General features: G+C 39.9%; 1 protein-coding gene across 1 annotated transcript in view; it reads right to left on the bottom strand.

The window, feature by feature from the left end:
* The window catches only part of wdr93 (WD repeat domain 93), a gene marked incomplete at both ends in the record, with an annotated part of 67,329 nt that overhangs the window by 11,643 nt on the left and 39,933 nt on the right, over positions 1 to 15,753 (bottom strand). Inside the window, one exon of the mRNA XM_084192412.1 lies at positions 7,812 to 7,953. Coding sequence (XP_084048538.1) covers positions 7,812 to 7,953 — 142 coding nt within the window. The remainder of the gene's footprint in view (positions 1 to 7,811; positions 7,954 to 15,753) is intronic.

Genomic DNA, 15,753 nt, shown 5'->3' with positions numbered 1-15,753 from the left:
ACCAGAGCCACTACTATCTACCAGAGCCATTACTATCTACCAGAGCCACTACTATCTACCAGAGCCACTACTATCTACCAGAGCCATTACTATCTACCAGAGCCACTACTATCTACCAGAGCCATTACTATCTACCAGAGCCACTACTATCTACCAGAGCCATTACTATCTACCAGAGCCATTACTATCTACCAGAGCCATTACTATCTACCAGAGCCACTACTATCTACCAGAGCCATTACTATCTACCAGAGCCATTACTATCTACCAGAGCCATTACTATCTACCAGAGCCATTACTATCTACCAGAGCCACTACTATCTACCAGAGCCATTACTATCTACCAGAGCCACTACTATCTACCAGAGCCATTACTATCTACCAGAGCCATTACTATCTACTATCTACCAGAGCCATTACTATCTACCAGAGCCATTACTATCTACCAGAGCCACTACTATCTACCAGAGCCATTACTATCTACCAGAGCCATTACTATCTACCAGAGCCACTACTATCTACCAGAGCCACTACTATCTACCAGAGCCATTACTATCTACCAGAGCCACTACTATCTACCAGAGCCATTACTATCTACCAGAGCCACTACTATCTACCAGAGCCACTACTATCTACCAGAGCCACTACTATCTACCAGAGCCACTTCTATCTACCAGAGCCACTACTATCTACCAGATTCACTACTATCTACCAGAGCCACTACTATCTACCAGAGCCATTACTATCTACCAGAGCCACTACTATCTACTATCTACCAGAGCCATTACTATCTACCAGAGCCACTACTATCTACTATCTACCAGAGCCATTACTATCTACCAGAGCCACTACAATCTACTATCTACCAGAGCCATTACTATCTACCAGAGCCATTACTATCTACCAGAGCCACTACTATCTACCAGAGCCATTACTATCTACCAGAGCCATTACTATCTACCAGAGCCACTACTATCTACCAGAGCCACTACTATCTACCAGAGCCATTACTATCTACCAGAGCCATTACTATCTACCAGAGCCACTACTATCTACCAGAGCCACTACTATCTACCAGAGCCATTACTATCTACCAGAGCCACTACTATCTACCAGAGCCACTACTATCTACCAGAGCCATTACTATCTACCACTACTATCTACCAGAGCCACTACTATCTACCAGAGGCCATTACTATCTACCAGAGCCATTACTATCTACCAGAGCCACTACTATCTACCAGAGCCACTACTATCTACCAGAGCCACTACTATCTACTATCTACCAGAGCCATTACTATCTACCAGAGCCATTACTATCTACCAGAGGCCATTACTATCTACCAGAGCCATTACTATCTACCAGAGCCATTACTATCTACCAGAGCCATTACTATCTACCAGAGCCACTACTATCTACCAGAGCCACTACTATCTACCAGAGCCACTACTATCTACCAGAGCCACTACTATCTACCAGAGCCATTACTATCTACCAGAGCCAATACTATCTACCAGAGCCACTACTATCTACCAGAGCCATTACTATCTACCAGAGCCACTACTATCTACCAGAGCCATTACTATCTACCAGAGCCATTACTATCTACCAGAGCCACTACTATCTACCACTACTATCTACCAGAGCCATTACTATCTACCAGAGCCATTACTATCTACCAGAGCCATTACTATCTACCAGAGCCACTACTATCTAACAGAGCTACTACTATCTACCAGAGCCACTACTATCTACCAGAGCCATTACTATCTACCAGAGCCATTACTATCTACCAGAGCCATTACTATCTACCAGAGCCATTACTATCTACCAGAGCCATTACTATCTACCAGAGCCATTACTATCTACCAGAGCCACTACTATCTACCAGAGCCATTACTATCTACCACTACTATCTACCAGAGCCACTACTATCTACCAGAGCCATTACTATCTACCACTACTATCTACCAGAGCCACTACTATCTACCAGAGCCATTACTATCTACCACTACTATCTACCAGAGCCACTACTATCTACCAGAGCCATTACTATCTACCAGAGCCACTACTATCTACCAGAGCCATTACTATCTACCAGAGCCACTACTATCTACCAGAGCCACTACTATCTACCAGAGCCATTACTATCTACCACTACTATCTACCAGAGCCACTACTATCTACCAGAGCCATTACTATCTACCAGAGCCACTACTATCTACCAGAGCCATTACTATCTACCAGAGCCACTACTATCTACCAGAGCCATTACTATCTACCAGAGCCATTACTATCTACCAGAGCCACTACTATCTACCAGAGCCACTACTATCTACCAGAGCCATTACTATCTACCAGAGCCACTACTATCTACCAGAGCCACTACTATCTACCAGAGCCACTACTATCTACCAGAGCCACTACTATCTACCAGAGCCATTACTATCTACCAGAGCCAATACTATCTACCAGAGCCACTACTATCTACCAGAGCAATTACTATCTACCAGAGCCACTACTATCTACCAGAGCCATTACTATCTACCAGAGCCATTACTATCTACCAGAGCCACTACTATCTACCACTACTATCTACCAGAGCCATTACTATCTACCAGAGCCATTACTATCTACCAGAGCCATTACTATCTACCAGAGCCACTACTATCTAACAGAGCTACTACTATCTACCAGAGCCACTACTATCTACCAGAGCCATTACTATCTACCAGAGCCATTACTATCTACCAGAGCCATTACTATCTACCAGAGCCATTACTATCTACCAGAGCCATTACTATCTACCAGAGCCATTACTATCTACCAGAGCCACTACTATCTACCAGAGCCACTACTATCTACCAGAGCCATTACTATCTACCACTACTATCTACCAGAGCCACTACTATCTACCAGAGCCATTACTATCTACCACTACTATCTACCAGAGCCACTACTATCTACCAGAGCCATTACTATCTACCACTACTATCTACCAGAGCCACTACTATCTACCAGAGCCATTACTATCTACCAGAGCCACTACTATCTACCAGAGCCATTACTATCTACCAGAGCCACTACTATCTACCAGAGCCACTACTATCTACCAGAGCCATTACTATCTACCACTACTATCTACCAGAGCCACTACTATCTACCAGAGCCATTACTATCTACCAGAGCCACTACTATCTACCAGAGCCATTACTATCTACCAGAGCCACTACTATCTACCAGAGCCATTACTATCTACCAGAGCCATTACTATCTACCAGAGCCACTACTATCTACCAGAGCCACTACTATCTACCAGAGCCATTACTATCTACCAGAGCCATTACTATCTACCAGAGCCACTACTATCTACCAGAGCCACTACTATCTACCAGAGCCATTACTATCTACCAGAGCCACTACTATCTACCAGAGCCACTACTATCTACCAGATCCATTACTATCTACCACTACTATCTACCAGAGCCACTACTATCTACCAGAGGCCATTACTATCTACCAGAGCCATTACTATCTACCAGAGCCATTACTATCTACCAGAGCCACTACTATCTACCAGAGCCATTACTATCTACCAGAGCCATTACTATCTACCAGAGCCATTACTATCTACCAGAGCCACTACTATCTACCAGAGCCACTACTATCTACCAGAGCCATTACTATCTACCACTACTATCTACCAGAGCCACTACTATCTACCAGAGGCCATTACTATCTACCAGAGCCATTACTATCTACCAGAGCCACTACTATCTACCAGAGCCACTACTATCTACCAGAGCCACTACTATCTACTATCTACCAGAGCCATTACTATCTACCAGAGCCATTACTATCTACCAGAGGCCATTACTATCTACCAGAGCCATTACTATCTACCAGAGCCATTACTATCTACCAGAGCCACTACTATCTACCAGAGCCACTACTATCTACCAGAGCCACTACTATCTACCAGAGCCACTACTATCTACCAGAGCCACTACTATCTACCAGAGCCATTACTATCTACCAGAGCCATTACTATCTACCAGAGCCATTACTATCTACCAGAGCCACTACTATCTACCAGAGCCATTACTATCTACCACTACTATCTACCAGAGCCACTACTATCTACCACTACTATCTACCAGAGCCATTACTATCTACCAGAGCCATTACTATCTACCAGAGGCCATTACTATCTACCAGAGCCATTACTACCTACCAGAGCCATTACTATCTACCAGAGCCACTACTATCTACTATCTACCAGAGGCCACTACTATCTACCAGAGCCATTACTATCTACCAGAGCCATTACTATCTACCAGAGCCATTACTATCTACCAGAACCACTACTATCTACCAGAGCCATTACTATCTACCAGAGCCACTACTATCTACCAGAGCCATTACTATCTACCAGAGCCATTACTATCTACCAGAGCCATTACTATCTACCAGAGCCCCTACTATCTACCAGAGCCATTACTATCTACCAGAGCCACTACTATCTACCAGAGCCACTACTATCTACCAGAGCCATTACTATCTACCAGAGCCATTACTATCTACCAGAGCCACTACTATCTACCAGAGCCATTACTATCTACCAGAGCCATTACTATCTACCAGAGCCACTACTATCTACCAGAGCCACTACTATCTACCAGAGCCATTACTATCTACCAGAGCCACTACTATCTACCAGAGCCATTACTATCTACCAGAGCCATTACTATCTACCAGAGCCACTACTATCTACCACTACTATCTACCAGAGCCATTACTATCTACCAGAGCCATTACTATCTACCAGAGCCATTACTATCTACCAGAGCCACTACTATCTAACAGAGCTACTACTATCTACCAGAGCCACTACTATCTACCAGAGCCATTACTATCTACCAGAGCCATTACTATCTACCAGAGCCATTACTATCTACCAGAGCCATTACTATCTACCAGAGCCATTACTATCTACCAGAGCCATTACTATCTACCAGAGGCCATTACTATCTACCAGAGCCATTACTATCTACCAGAGCCATTACTATCTACCAGAGCCACTACTATCTACCAGAGCCACTACTATCTACCAGAGCCACTACTATCTACCAGAGCCACTACTATCTACCAGAGCCACTACTATCTACCAGAGCCATTACTATCTACCAGAGCCATTACTATCTACCAGAGCCATTACTATCTACCAGAGCCACTACTATCTACCAGAGCCATTACTATCTACCACTACTATCTACCAGAGCCACTACTATCTACCACTACTATCTACCAGAGCCATTACTATCTACCAGAGCCATTACTATCTACCAGAGGCCATTACTATCTACCAGAGCCATTACTACCTACCAGAGCCATTACTATCTACCAGAGCCACTACTATCTACTATCTACCAGAGGCCACTACTATCTACCAGAGCCATTACTATCTACCAGAGCCATTACTATCTACCAGAGCCATTACTATCTACCAGAACCACTACTATCTACCAGAGCCATTACTATCTACCAGAGCCACTACTATCTACCAGAGCCATTACTATCTACCAGAGCCATTACTATCTACCAGAGCCATTACTATCTACCAGAGCCCCTACTATCTACCAGAGCCATTACTATCTACCAGAGCCACTACTATCTACCAGAGCCACTACTATCTACCAGAGCCATTACTATCTACCAGAGCCATTACTATCTACCAGAGCCACTACTATCTACCAGAGCCATTACTATCTACCAGAGCCATTACTATCTACCAGAGCCACTACTATCTACCAGAGCCACTACTATCTACCAGAGCCATTACTATCTACCAGAGCCACTACTATCTACCAGAGCCATTACTATCTACCAGAGCCATTACTATCTACCAGAGCCACTACTATCTACCACTACTATCTACCAGAGCCATTACTATCTACCAGAGCCATTACTATCTACCAGAGCCATTACTATCTACCAGAGCCACTACTATCTAACAGAGCTACTACTATCTACCAGAGCCACTACTATCTACCAGAGCCATTACTATCTACCAGAGCCATTACTATCTACCAGAGCCATTACTATCTACCAGAGCCATTACTATCTACCAGAGCCATTACTATCTACCAGAGCCATTACTATCTACCAGAGCCACTACTATCTACCAGAGCCACTACTATCTACCAGAGCCATTACTATCTACCACTACTATCTACCAGAGCCACTACTATCTACCAGAGCCATTACTATCTACCACTACTATCTACCAGAGCCACTACTATCTACCAGAGCCATTACTATCTACCACTACTATCTACCAGAGCCACTACTATCTACCAGAGCCATTACTATCTACCAGAGCCACTACTATCTACCAGAGCCATTACTATCTACCAGAGCCATTACTATCTACCAGAGCCACTACTATCTACCAGAGCCACTACTATCTACCAGAGCCATTACTATCTACCACTACTATCTACCAGAGCCACTACTATCTACCAGAGCCATTACTATCTACCAGAGCCACTACTATCTACCAGAGCCATTACTATCTACCAGAGCCACTACTATCTACCAGAGCCATTACTATCTACCAGAGCCATTACTATCTACCAGAGCCATTACTATCTACCAGAGCCATTACTATCTACCAGAGCCATTACTATCTACCAGAGCCACTACTATCTACCAGAGCCATTACTATCTACCAGAGCCATTACTATCTACCAGAGCCATTACTATCTACCAGAGCCATTACTATCTACCACTACTATCTACCAAAGCCATTACTATCTACCACTACTATCTACCAAAGCCATTACTATCTACCACTACTATCTACCAGAGCCACTACTATCTACCAGAGCCACTACTATCTACCAGAGCCATTACTATCTACCAGAGCCACTACTATCTACCAGAGCCACTACTATCTACCAGAGCCATTACTATCTACCAGAGCCACTACTATCTACCAGAACCACTACTATCTACCAGAGCCATTACTATCTACCAGAGCCACTACTATCTACCAGAGCCACTACTATCTACCAGAGCCATTACTATCTACCAGAGCCACTACTATCTACCAGAGCCATTACTATCTACCACTACTATCTACCAGAGCCACTACTATCTACCAGAGCCACTACTATCTACCAGAGCCACTACTATCTACCAGAGCCATTACTATCTACCAGAGCCACTACTATCTACCAGAGCCATTACTATCTACCACTACTATCTACCAGAGCCACTACTATCTACCAGAGCCATTACTATCTACCACTACTATCTACCAGAGCCACTACTATCTACCAGAGCCACTACTATCTACCAGAGCCACTACTATCTACCAGAGCCATTACTATCTACCAGAGCCACTACTATCTACCAGAGCCATTACTATCTACCAGAGCCATTACTATCTACCAGAGCCACTACTATCTACCAGAGCCACTACTATCTACCAGAGCCACTACTATCTAGCATAGCTGGTCCTATTGTTGCAAACAGTTCTGGGTTATTAGAATCCCGTTGTCTTAAACTTTGTCATCTTCAACCTAGCATAAAACTAAATCCAGAAATAATCTAGAATAAAATATTTATAAAAGATGTCTTTCAAGATACAGTATTGTCCATTGTTCCAGTACCTCCTATGAACAGAGGCTTCAGAACCATGCAACACAATTTTGTCAGTTTAATATAATTTGTCCATGCCATATAAATCTAAGCAGAGTATGAAATGAAATGTTTATCTGTTTTGTCTTGCAAGACGTTCCAGTACCTAGTATGAGCAGAGCCTGCTGCCTGGGGTCCAGTAGAAACACAGGATCCCAGGGACTGGCCAGGAGAGAGAAGCAGCACACTACTCTCCCATCTACCACGTCTTGGAGGAAGATCTTCCCATTCCTCTGCATGATCAGAGACTGTTTACCACGGACCATGAGGAAACATGATCAGAGACTGTTTACCACGGACCATGAGGAAACATGATCAGAGACTGTTTACCACGGACCATGAGGAAACATGATCAGAGCCTGTTTACCACGGACCATGAGGAAACATGATCAGAGCCTGTTTACCACGGACCATGAGGAAACATGATCAGAGACTGTTTACCACGGACCATGAGGAAACATGATCAGAGACTGTTTACCACGGACCATGAGGAAACATGATCAGAGACTGTTTACCACGGACCATGAGGAAACATGATCAGAGCCTGTTTACCACGGACCATGAGGAAACATGATCAGAGCCTGTTTACCACGGACCATGAGGAAACATGATCAGAGACTGTTTACCACGGACCATGAGGAAACATGATCAGAGCCTGTTTACCACGGACCATGAGGAAACATGATCAGAGACTGTTTACCACGGACCATGAGGAAACATGATCAGAGCCTGTTTACCACGGACCATGAGGAAACATGATCAGAGACTGTTTACCACAGACCATGAGGAAACATGATCAGAGACTGTTTACCACGGACCATGAGGAAACATGATCAGAGACTGTTTACCACGGACCATGAGGAAACATGATCAGAGCCTGTTTACCACGGACCATGAGGAAACATGATCAGAGCCTGTTTACCACGGACCATGAGGAAACATGATCAGAGACTGTTTACCACGGACCATGAGGAAACATGATCAGAGCCTGTTTACCACGGACCATGAGGAAACATGATCAGAGACTGTTTACCACGGACCATGAGGAAACATGATCAGAGACTGTTTACCACGGACCATGAGGAAACATGATCAGAGACTGTTTACCACGGACCATGAGGAAACATGATCAGAGACTGTTTACCACGGACCATGAGGAAACATGATCAGAGACTGTTTACCACGGACCATGAGGAAACATGATCAGAGACTGTTTACCACAGACCATGAGGAAACATGATCAGAGACTGTTTACCACGGACCATGAGGAAACATGATCAGAGTCTGTTTACCACGGACCATGAGGAAACATGATCAGATAGGAGTAGAAAGATACTATAACTAAGATAGGAGTAGTAAGATAACTAAGATAGGAGTAGTAAGATAACTAAGATAGGAGTAGAAAGATAAGATAACTAAGATAGGAGTAGTAAGACAACTAAGATAGAAGTAGTAAGATAAGATGACTAAGATAGGAGTAGTAAGATAACTAAGATAGGAGTAGTAAGACAACTAAGATAGGAACAATAAGATAACTAAGATAGGAGTAGTAAGGAGTAGAAAGATAAGATAACTAAGATAGGAGTAGTAAGATAACTAAGATAGGAGTAGTAAGATAAAATGACTAAGATAGGAGTAGTAAGATAACTAAGATAGGAGTAGTAAGACAACTAAAATAGGAGTAATAAGATAACTAAGATAGGAGTAGTAAGATAACTAACATAGAAGTAATAAGGTAACTAAGATAGAAGTAGTAAGATAACTAAGATAGGAGTAGTAAGGTAACTAAGATAGGAGTAGTAAGATAACTAACATAGAAGTAATAAGATAACTAAGATAGGAGTAATAAGATAACTAAGATAGGAGTAGTACGATAACTAAGATAGGAGTAGTAAGATAAGATGACTAAGATAGGAGTAGTAAGATAACTAACATAGAAGTAATAAGATAACTAAGATAGGAGTAATAAGATAACTAAGATAGGAGTAGTACGATAACTAAGATAGGAGTAGTAAGATAAGATGACTAAGATAGGAGTAGTAAGATAACTAAGATAGGAGTAGTAAGATAACTAAGATAGGAGTAGTAAGATAACTAACAGAAGTAATAAGATAACTAAGATAGGAGTAGCAAGATAACTAAGATAGGAGTAGAAAGATAAGATAACTAAGATAGGAGTAGCAAGATAACTAAGATAGGAGTAGCAAGATAACTAAGATAGGAGTAGTAAGATAACTAACAGAAGTAATAAGATAACTAAGATAGGAGTAGCAAGATAACTAAGATAGGAGTGGAAAGATAAGATAACTAAGATAGGAGTAGCAAGATAACTAAGATAGGAGTAGCAAGATAACTAAGATAGGAGTAGTAAGATAACTAAGATAGGAGTAGTAAGGTAAATAAGATAGAAGTAGTAAGATAACTAAGATAGGAGTAGTAAGGTAACTAAGATAGGAGTAGTAAGATAACTAACATAGAAGTAATAAGATAACTAAGATAGGAGTAATAAGATAACTAAGATAGGAGTAGTACGATAACTAAGATAGGAGTAATAAGATAACTAAGATAGGAGTAGAAAGATACGATAACTAAGATAGGAGTAGTAAGACAACTAAGATAGAAGTAGTAAGATAAGATGACTAAGATAGGAGTAGTAAGATAACTAAGATAGGAGTAGTAAGACAACTAAGATAGGAACAATAAGATAACTAAGATAGGAGTAGTAAGGAGTAGAAAGATAAGATAACTAAGATAGGAGTAGTAAGATAACTAAGATAGGAGTAGTAAGATAAAATGACTAAGATAGGAGTAGTAAGATAACTAAGATAGGAGTAGTAAGACAACTAAAATAGGAGTAATAAGATAACTAAGATAGGAGTAGTAAGATAACTAACATAGAAGTAATAAGGTAACTAAGATAGAAGTAGTAAGATAACTAAGATAGGAGTAGTAAGGTAACTAAGATAGGAGTAGTAAGATAACTAACATAGAAGTAATAAGATAACTAAGATAGGAGTAATAAGATAACTAAGATAGGAGTAGTACGATAACTAAGATAGGAGTAGTAAGATAAGATGACTAAGATAGGAGTAGTAAGATAACTAACATAGAAGTAATAAGATAACTAAGATAGGAGTAATAAGATAACTAAGATAGGAGTAGTACGATAACTAAGATAGGAGTAGTAAGATAAGATGACTAAGATAGGAGTAGTAAGATAACTAAGATAGGAGTAGTAAGATAACTAAGATAGGAGTAGTAAGATAACTAACAGAAGTAATAAGATAACTAAGATAGGAGTAGCAAGATAACTAAGATAGGAGTAGAAAGATAAGATAACTAAGATAGGAGTAGCAAGATAACTAAGATAGGAGTAGTAAGATAACTAAGATAGGAGTAGTAAGATAACTAACAGAAGTAATAAGATAACTAAGATAGGAGTAGTAAGATAACTAACAGAAGTAATAAGATAACTAAGATAGGAGTAGCAAGATAACTAAGATAGGAGTGGAAAGATAAGATAACTAAGATAGGAGTAGCAAGATAACTAAGATAGGAGTAGCAAGATAACTAAGATAGGAGTAGCAAGATAACTAAGATAGGAGTAGCAAGATAACTAAGATAGGAGTAGTAAGGTAACTAAGATAGGAGTAGTAAGATAACTAACATAGAAGTAATAAGATAACTAAGATAGGAGTAATAAGATAACTAAGATAGGAGTAGTACGATAACTAAGATAGGAGTAATAAGATAACTAAGATAGGAGTAGAAAGATAAGATAACTAAGATAGGAGTAGTAAGACAACTAAGATAGAAGTAGTAAGATAAGATGACTAAGATAGGAGTAGTAAGATAACTAAGATAGGAGTAGTAAGACAACTAAGATAGGAACAATAAGATAACTAAGATAGGAGTAGTAAGGAGTAGAAAGATAAGATAACTAAGATAGGAGTAGTAAGATAACTAAGATAGGAGTAGTAAGATAAAATGACTAAGATAGGAGTAGTAAGATAACTAAGATAGGAGTAGTAAGACAACTAAAATAGGAGTAATAAGATAACTAAGATAGGAGTAGTAAGATAACTAACATAGAAGTAATAAGGTAACTAAGATAGAAGTAGTAAGATAACTAAGATAGGAGTAGTAAGGTAACTAAGATAGGAGTAGTAAGATAACTAACATAGAAGTAATAAGATAACTAAGATAGGAGTAATAAGATAACTAAGATAGGAGTAGTACGATAACTAAGATAGGAGTAGTAAGATAAGATGACTAAGATAGGAGTAGTAAGATAACTAACATAGAAGTAATAAGATAACTAAGATAGGAGTAATAAGATAACTAAGATAGGAGTAGTACGATAACTAAGATAGGAGTAGTAAGATAAGATGACTAAGATAGGAGTAGTAAGATAACTAAGATAGGAGTAGTAAGATAACTAAGATAGGAGTAGTAAGATAACTAACAGAAGTAATAAGATAACTAAGATAGGAGTAGCAAGATAACTAAGATAGGAGTAGAAAGATAAGATAACTAAGATAGGAGTAGCAAGATAACTAAGATAGGAGTAGCAAGATAACTAAGATAGGAGTAGTAAGATAACTAACAGAAGTAATAAGATAACTAAGATAGGAGTAGCAAGATAACTAAGATAGGAGTGGAAAGATAAGATAACTAAGATAGGAGTAGCAAGATAACTAAGATAGGAGTAGCAAGATAACTAAGATAGGAGTAGTAAGATAACTAAGATAGGAGTAGTAAGGTAAATAAGATAGAAGTAGTAAGATAACTAAGATAGGAGTAGTAAGGTAACTAAGATAGGAGTAGTAAGATAACTAACATAGAAGTAATAAGATAACTAAGATAGGAGTAATAAGATAACTAAGATAGGAGTAGTACGATAACTAAGATAGGAGTAATAAGATAACTAAGATAGGAGTAGAAAGATACGATAACTAAGATAGGAGTAGTAAGATAACTAAGATAGGAGTAGTAAGATAACTAAGATAGGAGTAGAAAGATACGATAACTAAGATAGGAGTAGTAAGATAACTAAGATAGGAGTAGTAAAATAACTAAGATAGGAGTAGAAAGATAATATAACTAAGATAGGAGTAGTAAGACAACTAAGATAGAAGTAGTAAGATAAGATGACTAAGATAGGAGTAGTAAGATAACTAAGATAGGAGTAGTAAGACAACTAAGATAGGAACAATAAGATAACTAAGATAGGAGTAGTAAGATAACTAAGATAGGAGTAGTAAGATAACTAACAGAAGTAATAAGATAACTAAGATAGGAGTAGCAAGATAACTAAGATAGGAGTAGAAAGATAAGATAACTAAGATAGGAGTAGTAAGATAACTAAGATAGGAGTAGTAAGATAACTAAGATAGAATTAATAAGATAACTAAGATAGGAGTAGTAAGATAACTAAGATAGGAGTAGTAAGATAACTAAGATAGGAGTAGTAAGATAACTAAGATAGGAGTAGTAAGATAACTAAGATAGGAGTAGTAAGATAACTAAGATAGAAGTAGTAGGATAAGATGACTAAGATAGGAGTAGTAAGATAACTAAGATAGGAGTAGTAAGATAACTAAGATAGAAGTAATAAGATAACTAAGATAGGAGTAGTAAGATAAGTTAACTAAGATAGGAGTAGTAAGATAACTAAGATAGAAGTAGTAAGATAAAATGACTAAGATAGGAGTAGTAAGATAACTAAGATAGAAGTAGTAAGATAACTAAGATAGGAGTAGAAAGATAAGATGACTAAGATAGGAGTAGTAAGATAACTAAGATAGGAGTAGTAAGATAACTAAGATAGAAGTAGTAAGATAACCAAGATAGGAGTAGAAAGATAAGATGACTAATAATAATAATAATATAATATGCCATTTAGCAGACGCTTTTATCCAAAGCGACTTACAGTCATGCGTGCATACATTTTTTTTTGTGTATGGGTGGTCCCGGGGATCGAACCCACTACCTTGGCTAAGATAGGAGTAGTAAGATAACTAAGATAGGAGTAGTAAGAAAACTAAGATAGAAGTAGTAAGATAACTAAGATAGGAGTAGAAAGATAAGATGACTAAGATAGGAGTAGTAAGATAACTAAGATAGGAGTAGAAAGATAAGATGACTAAGATAGGAGTAGTAAGATAACTAAGATAGAAGTAGTAAGATAACTAAGATAGGAGTAGTAAGATAAGATTACTAAGATAGGAGTAGTAAGATAACTAAGATAGGAGTAGAAAGATAAGACAGCTAAGATAGGAGTAGTAAGATAACTAAGATACAGTGAGGGAAAAAAATTATTTGATCCCCTGCTGATTTTGTACGTTTGCCCACTGACAAAGAAACGATCAGTCTATAATTTTAATGGTAGGTTTATTTGAACAGTGAGAGACAGAATAACAACAAAAAAATCCAGAAAAACGCATGTCAAAAATGTTATAAATTGATTTGCATTTTAATGAGGGAAATAGGTATTTGACCCCCTCTCAATCAGAAAGATTTCTGGCTCCCAGGTGTCTTTATACAGGTAACGAGCTGAGATTAGGAGCACACTCTTAAAGGGAGTGCTTCTAATCTCAGCTTGTTACCTGTATAAAAGACACCTGTCCACAGAAGCAATTAATCAATTAGATTCCAAACTCTCCACCATGGCCAAGACCAAAGAGCTCTCCAAGGATGTCAGGCACAAGATTGTAGACCTACACAAGGCTGGAATGGGCTACAAGACCATCGCCAAGCAGCTTGGTGAGAAGGTGACAACAGTTGGTGCGATTATTCGCAAATGGAAGAAACACAAAAGAACTGTCAATCTCCCTCGGCCTGGGGCTCCATGCAAGATCTCACCTCGTGTAGTTGCAATGATCATGAGAACGGTGAGGAATCAGCCCAGAACTACACAGGAGGATCTTGTCAATGATCTCAAGGCAGCTGGTGTCACGCCCTGGCTCTAGGGACTCTTTTAAGTTGAGCCAGGGTGTGTAGAGTTTATGTTTTGTGCTCGTTGTGTCTAGTCTAGTTTTTGTATATCTATGTTGGCCAGAGTGGTTCTCAATCAGAGGCAACGAGTGTCAGCTGTTGCTGGTTGTCTCTGATTGGGAACCATATTTAGTCAGGTGGTTTTCCCACAGTGTTGGTGGGATCTTGTTCCGTGTTGGTGTGTTTATTGTAACCAAGGACGTCACGTTATCGTTTTGTTCGTGTATCATTAAATAAATAAGTATGTTCACCTTCCACGCTGCGCCTTGGTCCTCTGTTCCCGACGATCGTGACAGCTGGGACCATAGTCACCAAGAAAACAATTGGTAACACACTACGCCGTGAAGGACTGAAATCCTGCAGCGCCCGCAAGGTCCCCCTGCTCAAGAAAGCACATATACAGGGCCGTCTGAAGTTTGCCAATGAACATCTGAATGATTCAGAGGAGAACTGGGTGAAAGTGTTGTGGTCAGATGAGACCAAAATCGAGCTCTTTGGCATCAACTCAACTCACCGTGTTTGGAGGAGGAGGAATGCTGCCTATGACCCCAAGAACACCATCCCCACCGTCAAACATGGAGGTGGAAACATTATGCTTTGGGGGTGTTTTTCTGCTAAGGGGACAGGACAACTTCACCGCATCAAAGGGACGATGGACGGGGCCATGTACCGTCAAATCTTGGGCGAGAACCTCCTTCCCTCAGCCAGGGCATTGAAAATGGGTCGTGGATGGGTATTCCAGCATGACAATGACCCAAAACACACGGCCAAGGCAACAAAGGAGTGGCTCAAGAAGAAGCACATTAAGGTCCTGGAGTGGCCTAGCCAGTCTCCAGACCTTAATCCCATAGAAATTCTGTGGAGGGAGCTGAAGGTTCGAGTTGCCAAACGTCAGCCTCGACACCTTAATGACTTGGAGAAGATCTGCAAAGAGGAATGGGACAAAATCCCTCCTGATATGTGTGCAAACCTGGTGGCCAACTACAAGAAATGTCTGACCTCTGTGATTGCCAACAAGGGTTTTGCCACCAAGTACTAAGTAATGTTTTGCA

Source organism: Coregonus lavaretus, assembly GCF_964263955.1.
Source record: "Coregonus lavaretus genome assembly, contig: HAP1_SCAFFOLD_873, whole genome shotgun sequence".
Classification (NCBI taxonomy): Eukaryota; Metazoa; Chordata; class Actinopteri; order Salmoniformes; family Salmonidae; genus Coregonus; species Coregonus lavaretus.
The sequence above is the reverse complement of the archived record's forward strand: the minus strand, read 5'-3'. Positions and strand labels throughout refer to the sequence as shown.